The sequence below is a fragment of the Phasianus colchicus genome, chromosome 2, assembly GCF_987193195.1.
Source record: "Phasianus colchicus chromosome 2, bPhaCol1.hap1.1, whole genome shotgun sequence".
NCBI classification, from domain to species: domain Eukaryota; kingdom Metazoa; phylum Chordata; class Aves; order Galliformes; family Phasianidae; genus Phasianus; species Phasianus colchicus.
In genome coordinates, this window is record NC_143437.1 from 2,941,347 (window position 1) to 2,957,728 (window position 16,382).

A 16,382-nucleotide genomic window follows, 5' to 3' on the forward strand; every position below is an offset into this window, starting at 1 on the left:
GATAACCACAGGCACCTGTGATGGCCGCCGCTCTTCTGGAAGGTTATGGCTTCATTCTCTGTCAGCTCTGCTTGAGGTTTAAGTGAAAGACTGTGGTTCACAATCTGGAAATCTAAAAAGATTCAATTCTCTCCGTATTTAACATCTAAGGCTTTGATTCAGTGATGATTTGTGATGGATAGCTTTGAAGTCTTATTTGGAAGGAGTACTGCCTATGGTAAGTGTGTGAGGGATAGTAGGGTTTCCTCTGTCACCAGCAGCAGTGGGCCCTGGTGCTGCTTTTTGTCAGTAAAACAATGGAGAAAGATGCATAGACAACTTCTTGGCCCAGTAAGAGGTATTATTTATATCTGGAGGAGCTTTGAAAAGCAAAGCTTTGTAATTAGTATCAGTTACGTGCTTAGAAGTATTCCGTACCATTCTTGCAAGAGGTTGTGGCATAATTATATGTAATGCAAGTCGCTGGCAAGTCTCTACCTTTCTAAGAGCTAGTATAAATATTTGTAGAAGAAGAAAACAAGAAAAAGGCTCTAATAAAACTTATGCTGCCTCGGATGCCTTTTTTTTTTTTTCTGTTCACTGTTATGTGGGCAGCAAAAATTACTTTCCTTGAGAAATTTAAGAAGTAATCTTGATTACTGAAGTTTACATACAGTGGGGGGTGAGGGGGGAAAAGCAAACGTTAGGCGGTCATCCCTGGTAACACTGATGTCTTGTGGTTTTGTTTTTTAATTTTTTTTCCCCTCTCCTAGCTGTTCCAGTTAAGATTAACCAATAAACTGTGACAAGAAGATGCCACCTTTCATCTTCCCAGCCCTAGATGGTATCAGCACAGCTGCTGCTTCTAACTGCAGGCTGTATATCGCCTTGCTGGAAGGCAGGGCTGCAATACAACGTTTCACTCTACACTTAATGGGAAACCCATGTGCCATCCGAGCAGACTGGTCCTGTGGAATGGCAGGCCAGTGTCCTGAGTGAGCAAAGATGATGGCTCCTTGTGGCTCAGCAGCCTGCAATCCAGCCACGGTTCAGTGCGTGTGCAAATGTTCTGAAGTGCCAGTTTATTAGTCTTGTTTTTAATTAATTTTGCAGGACTTGCTTTTAATTCATAAGAGTTGAGGTTTCATACAAGCTCTGCCCATGTGTCAGGTGGAGGTCAGCAGGGATGCCATGGCTATCCTCCAGCTACCAGCAGGGCACACACTGTTCTGTGTTAGTGCTCATCCTCACCAACCTGACCCCAGCTGCAGCAGAAGGCAGTTAGATGTAGTGGGCTGCACCTGCTTCTACTCACTATGTACGTTTTATCCTGCAGCAGAGATATTCTCGAGTCTGTAGCTTGCATTTTATACACACTGTAAAGCAGCACATGTGCTTTTTGTGCTTTTTTTTTTCCTGTGTTGATGAGTTTTTCTGGTATGCTGTTGTGAATGCATAGGATCATGCAGAGGAGTTGTTTGGGTTTTATGGAGAGGGTGCAGCATGATATGGGAAAAATACAGCTGTCCTTGAATACCACCACAGGTGACTTTCACTGCATCCTTCAGTTATTAAAATCCATTCCTGCTGATCTTCAGTATTTTGTTGAAGTGTGAGGCTCTGTCCCTTCCGCCCTCTGAAATAACAGCAAAACTCTGAGGTGGCCATGACCTGTGTAAATTAAAGGTAGAATGTGACTTTCTCCTGTTACTCAGCCTGTTGTAGAGGCACATAGAGGAGAGTAGCCAGCAATTTGCCTGTTGCAGTAAAGCTGGCGTTTTCATTTTTGTATTTCACCTTCCCATCTAAGTGAGTTTAGTGGGGGATCCTACTGTGCATTGCTGCATGCAGGTGCAGTGCCCAGCACAGTGGGACCTGCTCCTGTGGTTCAGCTGCTGCAAGAGATTCTAAAGCCAAAAAGCCATCTCCCCTGTTAACCAGAAGTCTATGCAGGGATGGGCTTGTCAAGTCTGGTAGTATGTTTGCTTGTTGTGTGTATCCTTTGATTTGCTTTCTAGGATAAAACCACACGGTTTCCAGCTGCCATATAATGATACAGATCTTGGGAAAGTTCTGAATTGCATTGGGAGTTTTCCTACAAAGCACAGGTTAGGAGACAACAGAGGACTGCTTACTGCTTGGTCGTCCTTTTTCCCCTTCCTCCTCATCTTAATGTATGGAAGTTGACAGAAAAGGGCAGCTGTCTCATCCACACTTCTGTGTCACTGCTGGGGAGCACCGAACCTCTTCCTTGTCACCTGGGTAGCCACTAATGCCAGCCCTTCTTGAGTCAGGGCAGCATCTAAGCCTCCTGGTCAGTACTGTTCTCTTACTGGCAGGTAGAGAATTGCTAGGGAAGCATCAAGGCCTGCAAGGATTGTTCTGCTGATGGCTTAGGAGTGAGTGGTAGCTGGAGGATAAAGGTCAAGAGATTCCAACTTTGCAGCTCCCAGGGACAGAAATATCCCGTGGCTGTTGGCAATTGGTGTGGTGAGAAGACAGCCAAGTTCATAAAGTAGAACTGGAACAACACGATGCATTTTGTTATTTCAGTAATTTGCTTGTGTGTTTTTCTCATATAATTTTCCGGTTGGTTTTCTGTAAGGAGGCTGCTTTGCCTTTTCCTTCTTCCAGTGCTGAGGATGGGAAGGATGTTGATTTTGGAGAGCACTCAAGCTTGGAGCCTGGCTACTTAGCAGCATCCATGCAGCCTTTGTTCTTGTAGTTTTTCCATGCTGCTGGAATTCTGTGGAGGTATTGCTGCTTGCCACTGAATTTGGGCAACAGCTGTAGGTTTGTGTCTTTCAGTGGCTGTTTGGCAGCACCCAACAGCTTGCTGACTTTCATCAGCTTAATCTGACCTCTGTCTGCTGAGAAGGCATTAGAGTAGCTGAGAGCTGTTAGCCTATGGCTAGGGGTGTGTCTTAGTGTGCTTTTTTTTCCTGTTTGAAGAGTATTTTGAATGAGAGTGATGAAAGTAGCCTTTTTTTTCTTTTCTTTGAGCTTACATATTGCTGTAGTAACTATGTAAGTGATACAAAATGGGAAAAGTTTCTATCTGAAAATGTTTTTCAGGTTCTAGATGCTTTGTAAGCAAGGACCTGCTTCTTGGCATGTTGCTGGCTAGAAAATGTAAAGCAACACGTGTAACTCACAGGTAAACTATCCCCAGCTATTCAGAAACGTTCATGCATGAAGTAAGAATGAGCTGCATTAGGAATGAAAGAAAAGCTGTAGTTAAGTAAAAAAAAATCTGCTTAGAGTAAGAACTGCAGCTCAAAATGGTGAAATATTTTCATATTTATTTTTCATATCTAGTTTTATGGGCTAAAATAGAAATGACCCTTCACACTTTGAAGCACTACATAAGGTTTTCTACTTCTGGGATTGCTTTTAGGGCAGTGTGGTACAGGTAGTGGTGAGATTGCTGGAGCTGCAGCTCTGTGACACGTCTGGAACTACTACAATAGTGATAAAGTAATGGGCTGATTAATATTCATAAAGTCTGAGAAAAGCAAATTATCTCAGTGGAATGTTTTTATCCTTCAAGTGGAAATAATCAATCTGCTGCTAACTGGATGTGTCAAAATGAGGAGATTTTGGTTAGAGGTATTTCTGAATGGCTTCTCCATGGCTTTGTCTCAGTTGCTTTGCAGTGTATAAACAAGGCATGTTAGGAGCACTCTTCTGACCTTCTGTATTTTTGCTGGAAGGCTTGCTTTGTGTTTTAGGAATATACTGTAAACTTGCAGCTTTTTAATGAATGGAGCAATCATGTCATCAACTTCATCAGCTGGGAAGAATATGTTAATTAACAAGTTTTTAAATAAGACACCAGACTGAGATAAATATCAGCTTTCCTGTTTCCAGTTAAAAATGCTCTTGGCCTATTGGATGCTGCTGTTCTGGTGTCAAAGTCCTACTGCTTATCCATCGTGAGTGTTTTATGACTGTTTTGGTTGAACTCTGCTCCAGCCCCTCTCTGACAGAAGGCAAAAGTCTGTAATGCCTGTCCTCCTTTGTGGGTGATGAGGAAATGAATGCCAAGTAAAACAGATAGTAGAGCTTGTGTGAAGCCTTTGGCAAGTGGGTTGTAGCTGGAGAAGGGAAGGGAAAGGAACTAATAAGATCCAGGGAAAGGAGAACAAAACGTGTGGTATTGTTGGCAGAAAGGCCACTTCTTGATCTTCAGCCTAGTCTTCAAGCATCCACGCCTTCAGCCCCATAAATGCTGTTCAAAGGGTGTTCTGAACCCAAGTGCTGTGTAACTGATCTCACTGTTAGGTGAGAAAATCACCCGTCCCGTGTATGTGAGTTGTCAGAGTGACTTAAAAGTGGGCAGTTAAAACCTGTAGTGAGCACAGGTTATTGCAAGCCAGGAAGCACAGCGCTGCTCAATGTTTGAGCACAGTGTAAAGGTCTCATGCTGCTTTATCCATTTCATTAAAAGCTATTCTTCTGTGATGTTAATGGCTCTGGTGAATCCTCAGGATATCTGTGTTCTTTTTCCCTCCTGTGAGATGAAGATGTCTTATGCACCAATTTGTTTTTATTTTGCAGACTGTAAGTTGTTACGCCAGTGGCTTATCACACAAGGTAACGTGTTCAGAGTGAGTGCTGGAAGAAATCAGTAGCATCTCTTCCCTGTTAATTTAGTTAATAATACATTCTGCAGTGATGAAATAACTAATCTAAATATTGTTTAATTTTCTTAATCACGGAGCAAGCAGGGAAAAATTCCATCTGTTCAAATCAGTGAAAGGGACTCTTACGATTGGTATAATCTCTGAAATCAAATTGGGTAATGTCTGCATAATGATAGGCTTTGCATGGCTCTCCAGACCTCCTGCTTTTGAATAAGCTTGGGTGTAATTATTATATTTTTTCTGTTTTGTGGTACTGCCAGAACCCAAATTTGTTTGGTATTTCAGTGTATGATTAAAGAGTCTGGATCTTAAGAAAGAGTTATTTTGGTTAAATTATGTTGAGCTGTGATTTTTTTTCTTTTGTTAGAAATATAGCCAGAGCGAGTATCTATGAAGCTGGGCATGTATTGAGTTAGATTACTTCTTCTTAATTGTGTTACAATAAATGAAATCCTTAAATGTTGGGTCTCTGAATATCCAACTGGATCTTGTCCATAGTATTATTGATGGAAACATTTGATGCAGGACTGAGATGAGGTTGGTAGCTGTATCACAATGTTCAGTGCCTTTGAAAAAGAGCACAGAACAAAACCAAAAACCCAACTAACACTCTCCTAATGGTCCCTCATTTTGACAGACTGAGAACTATAACACAGCCAGGATTAACACGTCTTCAGTGTGTGCCTGCTCTCCCTGCTTGGGAGCTGAGTGTTGGGGGGGAACTGCATAGGCTTTCTTACTTTGTAGCTGAACAGGAGATCACAGAATCATAGAATTGCCAGGGTTGGAAGGGACCTCAAGGATCATGAATCTCCAACCCCCCTGCCACATGCAGGGCCACCAACCATCCCACCTAATGCTAGACCAGGCTGCCCAGGGCCCCATCCAACCTGGCCTTGAACACCTCCAGGGATGGGGCATCCACAGCCTCTCTGGGCAGCTGTTCCTTACCCCAGCCATTGTACACTGTACAGTGTTGCATTCCTGAGCAATTCACCTCGAATGTCACTCTTTCAGAAGAAGAAAGGATGTCATTATTGGGCTGTGAAAACATGATATTTGAGGGGGGAAAAAAATGCTTCAGCCACTTTGGTTATAGATTTCTGCTTAAACAATAAGACGACACTTGCTTCTGGCTAGAGGCTTGTTTCCATAAGATAGAATAGCTAAATATAGGCAGGGATTCAAAGTCCTTGCTTTGAACTCATTTTCCTCATCTATTTCAAATAAAGCAAGATTAGAAATCTCCCATGTGCTGTGGTGCCACTTGTGCAGGTGGTGCATGATGCCTGCTGGCAGTAACTGAAGAGCTGAGGGCCTGTGGTTGCCTTTGTTAAGGATGACATTCTTAGGTCCTTCCATCATTTTATCCCATCAAGAAGAGTAAAACGGAGCTCCTGTTTTCATTAGAATCTTCGTCAGTCTCTGTCTTGTGTTTAGCTTGTATCCAGAGAGCTGCTTCCCTCCTGGATTTCAGATTTTGCAGTCTGAATTTACTGAACTTGAGGCTTCTCTTTATAGACTAAACAGAGCCAAATGAGAAAGACTGGCTGCTTGCTGCTGCTCTGCAGCTGGAGCTAATGATGTGAAAATATGCTGTTAGTAGTTGAATCTTCATCTTGGGTTGCTTAAATATTTGGTGGAAATGCTGTGTTTATAGCAATTGCATCATAACAGGGAGAACAGCTGAAGTGGAGTTGGTGTAGGCAGCTGCTTTTCTCAGAAGATTCTTCTGCACTGGCTCATTCCCTGGGACAGTCCCTACCAAAGCTGAGCTGTACATCAGAAGGAAGTTGACTGTATTTGCATGTAAGGAAAAAAAATATATATTTTTTTGTGCAAAACTCAAAATGAGCTGATCAGAACAATAAACTTGCCTTACTATAAACCTGCTGTGTGTGGCTGGATGGTCACACATGAGAGCAGATGGAAGGGTCCATCACTAAGCAAAAATCCAGTCACAATGAGGGCTGAGCATGTTCTTCTTAAGTTCTTGTGCTGTGGGCCTAGACTTATATCCTCTGCTGCTTTTTCATGGCAGGTAAATGTTGGAGAAAGTTGTTTTTTTCAGAAATGGCTGTCATTGGGGCTGTCTGCTTAGTATTTTTCCATCTAAAACATTCTTTCCCTGGGAGCTTTTGCAGCTAGCTTGTTTCAGAAGTCTTTCACTCCATTGAATTCTCTGGTCTTTGTTCATGACTTTGCTATTAACTAGTCATGCAGTGATTTGAAGTTAAACTGATAATACCAGCAGCTTCCTATGACTACAGCAGCGATGGGGAAACTGGCAAAAATCAGAATGGGGTTTAAAACGATGCTTAGTTATGCTGCTGTCTGTTTTTAAACAAACCAGATGTGTGTTTCTTGCTGGTGGGACTTAGGTTTTAGCCCGAAACAAAACATTGTTCTCAGGTAAGAGAAAGGAATGTCAATTGGAGTGCTTTGCTAAATGGCATGAGTGAATGCAACCATTGAAAACTGGGGGTTTTCTTATTTTTTTTCTTTCAGCTGTAATGCTGCAAGTAAATCACTAACCATTATGGATTTTTGGCAGATGTCATTTGCAGTAGAGGCTGTTTTCTCTTCTGGAAAGGTAGTGTTTACTTCAAGGTCTCATTCTGTTGTATTTCACGAAGCAAAATATTTCTTCTGCTGGAAACAGTGATCAAACAGTTAACTTACTGGTATTTTTGTTGTGAATCATCTAGTGTCTTTCACTGATGCTCCAGGGGATCACCCTCAGTGATTTATCCTCCAGTGCATATCCTATTTGCTTTTCTTTTATAAATGAAGAATGATGTCCTGCTAAAAATGGTATTCTATAACAAAACTTACCACACTGAAGCTTGCAAGTAAAGTAAATATGTACAAATCTTTGTCAGGGTATATATGCACGTAGTGAAATAGAATATTTTACTCTTTCATTTGACCTACAGAATGCCATCCTTACCCTGCAGCTACTCCGAGTGCTCTTGATTTGTTCTGTGGCTGCCACCAGTGAGGATGGGTGGTGTGATGGACAAACCAGCACTTGGAAGGCTTTCCCAGTCCGATTCAACCTCTCTCCTATTTAAAAACATTCCTTTCAGGTTTGTGAAATTAACATCTAGGAGAAGTTGTTCTCACTGAAGTGCATTCTGCATAGTGCACGTCATGGGGTCGCTGCCAGTTGTTCACTCAGCTGATGCTGGGCTGCAGCACTGAGCTTTAGCCCATGGTTGGGAGCTGTGGAGGTGCTGCTCTGTTCCCCCCACTTGCCTGGGGTAAGTAAGTACCCAGCAGCAGGGAGAGGTCCTGGTTGCCCTCCTTCCAGCAGGAAGAGCACAGCTCTGATGTAGGTGGAGGGAAGGTGGGTGGCTCTCCTTGGCTGGTTAGGAAACGCTGCTTTTATGTAATTCTTTGTCACACTCCAGTGATGTGTGAAAAATAAAGCATGGGTGTGGGCATATCTTTCCATTAAGAGAATCTGGGAGCTCAGTGACTGGCATAGCTGCTGTGTGTTTCTGTACTGAGCAAATGGAAGCCAAACCTGAGAACGAGCTCCCATGTTGTGCTGGCTTGACAAAGCACTCAGAAACCAGCACTACACTCCTGAAATCAGTGTTCCCCACAGAAACAGAAAACTCTGGGGTTCTACACTATTGAAAATAGTGCACAACGCTGATCCTTGATGCTCAGTGACACTTGGCAGTGAATTGGTGAGCGTTGCAGTATCACCTATTGATCCGTTGTCCTCCGGTGTGGTTTTTGTCCTTAAAAGCTTTTGTTGCCACTGAACTGTAGCACTGCCTTAACAAGTTCTAAATCTGGAATTGAGGTTTCAATCTATGTGAAAAACATAGTTTCCAGAAAGCAGGAGATACTCTTCAGCCTGGCAGAGGTTGAGGGTGTCATTCTAAATCCCGAGTCCTATACTCTAATTATTGCTCTAATATCTTGCCAGATTTTGGGACGTATAAACATCACGTGAAGATAAGTGCTCTACAGAACAGGAATAACCAACTGTGTATCGTAATGGGAAACAGAGGTTGTAAGACTTAAAACCACTGGTGGGGGTAACCTGAGTAAGCCAAGAGGGTGGTGAGGATGCTGAAGTGACATTGCAGTTGCAGGAAGTCTTGGTTCGAAGCTGAAACAAAAATTGCTCTAATGTCTTCATTAGGTTGCTGTGTGTGTAGTGCTGGGCCTATCATGTTTCTCATTTCTTGCTTTTCATCATTTGAAAACAATCGATTCTATTACAGTGTAAGCTCTTAACCTTTTTTAATACTTGATTTTATCCAGGCAAATAAAACTCAAGATTGTTGATGTTGTCTAGACTGGTAATTCAAAATCTAATTGAAATACTCAAAAATAATTTTCCATTCCTCTAATGCAATTAATATAAACTGTAAATCTTCTTTAACAAGCTTAATTTGGAAACTTTACACACCGTTTGGAACAAAAGATATTTGTTACTATTTTTCCATCAGCATAATGCCAGCAGGCCATGACAGACCTGGGAAAAGTACTGTTTACTCACGTGTGGAAGAGGACTGGTCTCAATTTCTTTGGTTCCTAATGATGGTTGGCATTGCTGCTGCTCAGCTAGGCTTTCATGCAGCTTACTGAAGTGTTTTAGCTGTGTGCCTTTATTCTATGTAATCGGAAACTCTGGGGTCATCTGGCTTCTCACCATTGTGTGTTTGTGAACTAGAGTGACTATTTTAGCTTAGTAGAAGGAAGTCCTTCCTCACAGTAGTTTTTAGTTCTTTGGGTGGCAATTGGAGAAGTGGGATTTTCTCTGTTGAAATATTGCGATTAATACAAATTCAGAAAAGCAAAATACATTTCTTGAATCATGCTGAAGAAGGATTTAATAATGCTTTCGTTTGGAGGTTTGTCTGTGTTACAGCATAATGCAAATAGTAAAGGCAGGTAGTAACTGGGGGTACAATCATTTACTGTTTCCAGTTTGGTTAGCATCAGCATTGCCTGGTCAGCCCTCCTTGTAGAGGATTCCAAAGCTTATTTCAGTCATCTTCTCATAGAATTTTGTTGAGTCTCATTATCTTTGCTGTTGTCACACAAGTTAAGAGCTTGGAAACACTTTGACAAAGTGAACACATAAAAGTGTGTTGATATCAATGGCAGGTGATTTTTTTTTCTAATGCAAGAGCTTCTCAATTGTGTGCAGGTGTGCAGAATGAAAGGTTCTTGTGGTGCAGCTTATCTTGAACTGGGCCTTGGATGGCAGGGCAGAGATCCCTCAGTAAGGATCCTGCTGTAATAAAGAGCTCTGAGCGCTGACACTCCCTGGTCGCCTGGCTTATATCTATGCTAAGAGTCTTTGTGGGTGTAGATGCTGGCTCTGGCCCTGTCTAGTTACTGGGAACTGACTACTTGCTTGCCTTCCCCGCCCTCCCCTTCAACTATTTAGCCTTTATTTCTGCTGAGGTTATTTGTTTGTTTTTCAGATGAGACCCTTTTTGCTCTTCCTGCTACATCTGCGCCTCTGATGCACTCCTCTGCAGGCAAGTTCTTTCTGCTCACCTTTGTCTGAATACATCCTGTATTTCTGATCTGATCTCATGAACTCTTTCTGATTACTCCTCATTTACTAAAAGTCAGCGTGGGTCCAAGAATAGCTTCTCTCATTTTCAGTTTTGAATTTTTTGATCCATTCAAGATTTTAATGGCCAATCATTTATTTACATGCTAAACTGTTTTATAAACATACTACAGCCATCTGTGAATTCTTGGACCCTTGATGTAAGAGAGAAGTTGATACTGTTAAGAGGTGAATACTTTAAAGCATAGCTGCTTTATTCATTTAGCAGAAAGATGTAATCCGTAGTAACTTTCTGCAGTACTTGATGTAAGTAAAATCTGTGCATACATGTTAGTGGTTTCTGTTTGTTACTCTGTCCACCAAATTCATGTTATTTAAAAAAAAAAAAAAAAGGTGGGGGACAAAAAAAGAATTCTTACAGGCATGCATGCTTGTGCATATGTTATTGTCCAAGCATACACACACACCCTCTTTCTGTTTCATCTTTTTTTTTTTCCCTCCCCCCACCTTGGGAATGTTGCCTGCTGTACCTGGATGCTCTGTACTCGTCTGGCATCTTCAGCTTTACTGTGATCTTTGCAATGCAAAAAGTTGCTGCTTCTCTAACTTCCCGTACTTCTCTGCTAGAAGAGAGGAAATAGAGTAGCATTTTTTAACTGATACTTTGTTTTGTTGGCTAGTAATATTTATGATAGAACTCAGAAGTGCTGCTTCATAACTTAACATCATGTGAAAACCTGTCATGAAAATTTGCATTGACTTTAAGAACACCTGCATTTTCTAACTTTCCTTTCTGTCCCCATGGTCACAGAAAAAGTTGTGGACTTGCAAGAGCAGCCAGGTAGCACTAAGTCACTTGGTCAAGAGGATTTTTCTGCAGTCCCGCTTGATACTGCTGCTTCTCTTCTCTCCTTCTCTCCTCTCTCAGCTGATCCCTTTAAAGAGCACACAGCCTTTGATTCACTCTCAGATGGATTACCTGCAAGAGGCATTTACAAAGAAAGTGCAAGTGAGGTTTGTAAAGAAACAATGGAAAATGTAAGAAATCCATTCCTTGCAGAGGGAAATAAGAGAGACATTTCCGAGATGAAATACTCAGAAATGGAACCCTCGCTTACTAAAGCAGAAGCAGCCATTTTATTTCAAGCTGAAGAAGAAATGCAGCTAGAGGGCCCTAAAGAATTGTGTGATCTGGAGAAAATGCCTGCACAGCCTCTGAGTATGTCTCCAGAAACTCCTAAAGATTTGTTTGAGAAAAACGAGGAAGATATCTTTTCTAGCAAAGACAAAGGCAGAGATGGTGATCATAGTGACAAAAAGGCACTGAAAGAAGATGCTATTCGAAGGGAAGAGTATGTGGACTTCAAACCGTATGAGCCAATATGGGAAGTAAAAGGTGCTGGTCATGGACTGAGCAGCTTGAGAGAGGATGTTGGAAGTAAAATAGATGGCAAACTGGAAACCAGTTTAGATGAGAAATATGATGTAGATAAGCTGACAGTGCTGAAGGATTATGAAAGAGACAGTGAAGGCAGTGCTGAAGATCTGTCTTTCCCGAGTACCCCAGAAGCTGTAAAAGAACCTTCACAGAATTACATCACCTGTACTAAATCTGAATCCTCTATAACTCCTGATGGTAGCAAAGTCAAATCTATTTGCCCAGTAGAGGAAGACGCTTCAGAAAATAGAACTGATGACGAGAAAAAAATTGCAGAAATGAAAGCTCAGAACACAGAACAAGGTGATTTTAGCTCTCAAGCAGTTGGCAAGCAGGAAGGCCTAGAAGCTGACGATGCTAAAACAGATAGCGTATCAACACCGCTATCTGACACTGCAGCAAGTATGCCTGAAGGTCTCACTCCTGATCTTGTACAAGAAGCTTATGAAAGTGAAATGCACGATGCGGCGTGTACAAAACTTGCTTATGAAACAAAGATTGATTTAGTTCAAACCTCCGAGTCGGTGCAAGAGACTCTGAAACCTGTGACACAACTCTGCCCCTCATTTGAAGGTTCAGAAGCTGCCCCGTCACCAGTACTGCCTGATATTGTCATGGAAGCCCCGCTGAGCAGTGGGACAGCTGGTGTGGAAGCATCTACTGTGCAGCTTGAAACTTCTCAATTAGGAACATTTGTTACTACTGCTAGTTATGAGAATGTAAAAGAAGAGGCTGAGAAACCTCCGCTATACCAAGAGGCGGTGAATATGCCTTTGACACAGGCCCAAGAAGCAAAAGAGGAGCCGACACTTAAAAAACCTGATCGTGAGAGTAGCACCAGTCCTGAAGATCTAGAGACTCCATATATATCTATTGCATGTGACTTAATTAAGGGAACCAAGGTCTCTGGTGAATCTGCTTCTCCATCCTTAACAGATTATTCCACAACTCCAGTAACAGAACACGTTTCTCAGGATGTGCCTGAACACAAGGAACTTGTTGAAAAACTGTCTCCGCAGTTTGGAAAATCTGACTTGTTTAATCGCCAGGTGATACCTGACTTCCCTGGGAAAGAAAGTGAAGATCAGACTCTCATGTTAAATAGTAAATCAGTTGAGAATATTGAAACTGCTGAGGAACAGGAACGACCGGTGGATTCATTGGCTGCGACTGGTAAGCCCTATTTGGAGTCTTTCCAAGCTGAACTAGACTCTTCCAAAATTGTTAGTGCTCAGCCATCTGAGCCCACACCTGCAAAAATAGCCAAGGCAGAGAAGATTCCACTTCAGATGGAAGAGCTGAACGCTCTGGCTTATTCAGCTGATGCATCTATTGCTACGGAACCAAAACCAGGAGATGGCAAAGGTCTCTCACCTATTGAGTCTTCTCCCGTCTCAGTAGAAGATGACTTTGTGATGCTAGTTGATCCTAAAATTGGTCCTGGGTTTGTGGCAGAAGTCACCGACAGAGAAACAGTGCTCAAAAACGAAAGCAAAGAGATCAGTAATGAGATCAGAGATGAGAAGAGGCAGTTGCCTTGCCCAGGGCTGCCCTGTGATCTGTCTGTAAAGAATGTAGAAGTGAAAGCTGAAGAAGATGCTCATGCCTTGAAAAAGTCCTTGCAGGCTATGGACAGAGAAGTGCCTGAAGTATCCATGGTGTCCTTACCAGCCACAGATACCTCACCTATATCTGCTGAAAAAGAAATAGTCAGTGTAGGAAAGCCAGAAGCTTTTGAGAAGGAAGCTGAGAGAGGAGCTGCTTCTGCTAAAGAAAAGGAAAAACCTACTGCAGTCTTTTCAGCAAAGCTGAATATATCTTCAGGTAATCTGTGTACACTGTCTTGCAGTTCACTAATCTCCATAACCTTTAGCTACACTTACGCATGCCATGACTTACTCTTTTTTTTTTTTTAAGTTATTTTCTGTAAACTTCCCTATTTAAGCAGAGGATGACAAAATAATGTTAGAGCTGCACCTTTACCTTTTCCACATTCTGACCGCTTCAGTACTTTTTTTTATCATGTTTATCAGGAATGGACTCACTGTCTTCAGTTGTCTTCAGTTCTCCTGCTGGTGATCTGTTGGTGCACAAATAAGTTGCTGCTCACTGTAAGCTCTTCTGTGACTGTCTACAGGCTGAGCATTAGAGGCCGTCCAGACTTGCTGTTCACAATAGTAAGCCAAGGGTGGTGTCTCAGTCTACTCCACGTACACAAGAGGCGTTTTTTCTTTTCATGCAGAATTCAGTTAAACAGCAGGCTTCAAAGCTTAGGAAAATCTTTTCTTCTGTGGTACTTGCAGCTTATGCCTGGAAAACAACATGCACAGCTCCACTCATGTGATTTATGGCTTGTAGTAGATCCCTGCCAGAAATAAATAGTGCACAAAGGAGCTAAGTGCTCAGCTTAGTAGGAAAGTGACCATTAAGAAGTTGAGTATCCTGCAACCACTAAGATCAGTTTACACACAGCACAGATAATTTCCAAATGGAACTTTCATTTCAGTGTTTGGTTGTTGTTTTTTTTTTTTCCAGATACCAATGTGTTGTTTTAAGTAGAAGAGAGTTAAAGAAATTCATTCTAAACTGTACGCATAATGGAGTTCCAGCTTCCTATAGACTGGAGAAGTACTTTTCTTTTTGATGTTGTGGTACTCTGCTGCTGAACAGAGCTGTACTTCTGTGATGTGCCTGAAGATTCTAACAAGACATAAATCCATTATTAAAATCAGTTGTCTGCTTTTACTACCAAACTACTCCCAATTAGCAGGCAGAGTAATGGAACAAAGAACTAACAGGCAGTTAGTTCTCAGAGTGTCCTTTCACTCTGAGAAAGGACAGATAATTCATCACAGAGCCAAGCAGTGGATCTGTGCTGCGTGTGTTCTTCTGAGCCTTGCTTTTTTTGTGCTGTCCTCAAATACTTACTCATTGGTGCTGCTTGTTGTAAGCCAACCAAAATGCAAACACACCTCTGTGTACCTGAGAATGTACCTTCTGACAGCTCCAGAAAGCTGCAGGGAGACAAAAGAAATGGTTGCGGATTTATTTAGTTATTAAATACACTCCATGATTCCAATAAAGCAAACAGAGCTTTGAGCAACCTCGCTGGCAGGTCTGGGTTTAATGCTGTATGGCGGATACTCAGGTAGCCTGGTGTGTTTCATGAGGGTGCCAGAGCACAGGGACCTGGTACTTCACGGTGGCACAGATGTGGAAAACAAACAAAAATAAGTTCCGAATCGGTTTGGGTTTAACTATGGAGAAACCTGTCCTCATGCAAGTAGTTCCAACTTACAGCAGTTTCAACAGACCACTTCTTTTTACCTTACAACACCAGCAGCTGCTGCTGTTAAACACTTGCGTGCCATTTTCAGAGATCTTGCCAGCTGTGCCTTTTTTCCCATCCCTTTCTCATATATGCTGTACTTGGCTTCCTAGCAGATAACCCTGCTGCTTTGCTCTCATGCCAGCCGGACTTTAAAACCCATTTCTGGCCTCCATAAAACTACTGTGTACGAAGGTTGACTTCAGCATAGGCTTTGTTGTGATGCTGCACTGTGGCACAGCAGGCATGGCTCCAGCCTCAGGGTGTGGGCAGGCAGCAGTGACTGTTGGGAGTTGCTTTAAGGCCTGCTTATAAAAGAGGATTTGGATGCCATCTAGTGCTCGGAAATGAGCACTGACTCAAGTGAAACATGGCTTTCAAAGAACGATATCCAAGGTTTTGGGAGATCTTGATTTAACGTTCCCAGAAGGTAAATGGGTTACATATCTTGCTCCTTTTGTTGTACAGACTTGCTTCACTCACAGTACCTTCTTTACTTGTGCATAGAGATCATTAGTTCTCACAAATAGGGCAGAAAGCCATCTTGCCATAAGCTTATTTTAGCAGATGGAGGTTTTCATGTTACCGGCTTACAAACTCAGAGTTCGTTGCGGGGTCCCCCAAACTGATATTTCCCATCATGATGTCAAGTTGTATGCTGTGCTGTAACCACACAGGCGGTTTTAAGTTACTCCAGATATTCATGCTGAACAGTGCAGGAAGCTTAAAAATGGTTTTGGGTTTTGCAAGAAACCCATTTAATGGTGCTTCTGAAGATCAGTCTCTGTTGACATTTGTTTCTGAATGTGCTGGGGTCAAGTTTCAGCCTCAGAGGCTAACGCATCTCTCATTTTCATGTAGGCTACAGAGCACTCAGTACTTGAATTACAGAAACACAGAGATGTGCATGATACCTTTTTTCCCAGATTTTCCTGAGGGGGCAGATGCAAAGGTGAATTCATAGTGGGTAGCATCCTTTGAGAGGGCAGCTGAGCTCTATTCATGTTGGAGCTTTTTCTTAGCTCCAGTGGTCTTAGAAGCAGAAGTAAAGCACTTCCTATCATTCTGTAACAGCAAACCAGGATGTTGTGGTTATACGAAGTATAAAATGCATCCACTTGGTTCATTCCTGGTTCTTTCCATATTGAAAAAATGGTTGGTTAAATAGAACTGCACAGCCAGCGAGAGGTGCTTTGTTTTTGTTGTGTTTCACTGAGGGAAAAATAGCCTGAAATGATGCTGGGCAATTTCCATAAAGAACGTAGTATTTATAAAATACCATTTAATTCAACACGGAATCTTGATTTAATTACATTTGATTTTATTCTCAAATTGCATGTCTGCTCAGGTCGTCTTTTACGCTACTAAGTAATAAATGGAGACTTATATTCCAGTGTTGGGAATATCTGAAGGAGTAGGAGGCATTAAAGGAGTCACTTG

General features: G+C 42.1%; 1 protein-coding gene across 7 annotated transcripts in view; it reads left to right on the forward strand.

Moving 5' to 3' along the window:
* The window catches only part of RTN4 (reticulon 4), a 51,433-nt gene that overhangs the window by 15,448 nt on the left and 19,603 nt on the right, over nt 1-16,382 (forward strand). For 3 of the 7 annotated variants that reach the window (XM_090134542.1, XM_031597857.2, XM_031597859.2), the window contains 2 exons: nt 10,082-10,138; nt 10,988-13,438. The exons of 1 other annotated variant lie outside the window; for it this stretch is intronic. In XM_090134542.1, the coding sequence (XP_089990668.1) occupies nt 10,123-10,138; nt 10,988-13,438 (2,467 nt within the window). In that variant the 5' untranslated portion in view covers nt 10,082-10,122. 3 more of the 7 variants (XM_090134541.1, XM_031597858.2, XM_090134540.1) reach the window with 3 other exon arrangements.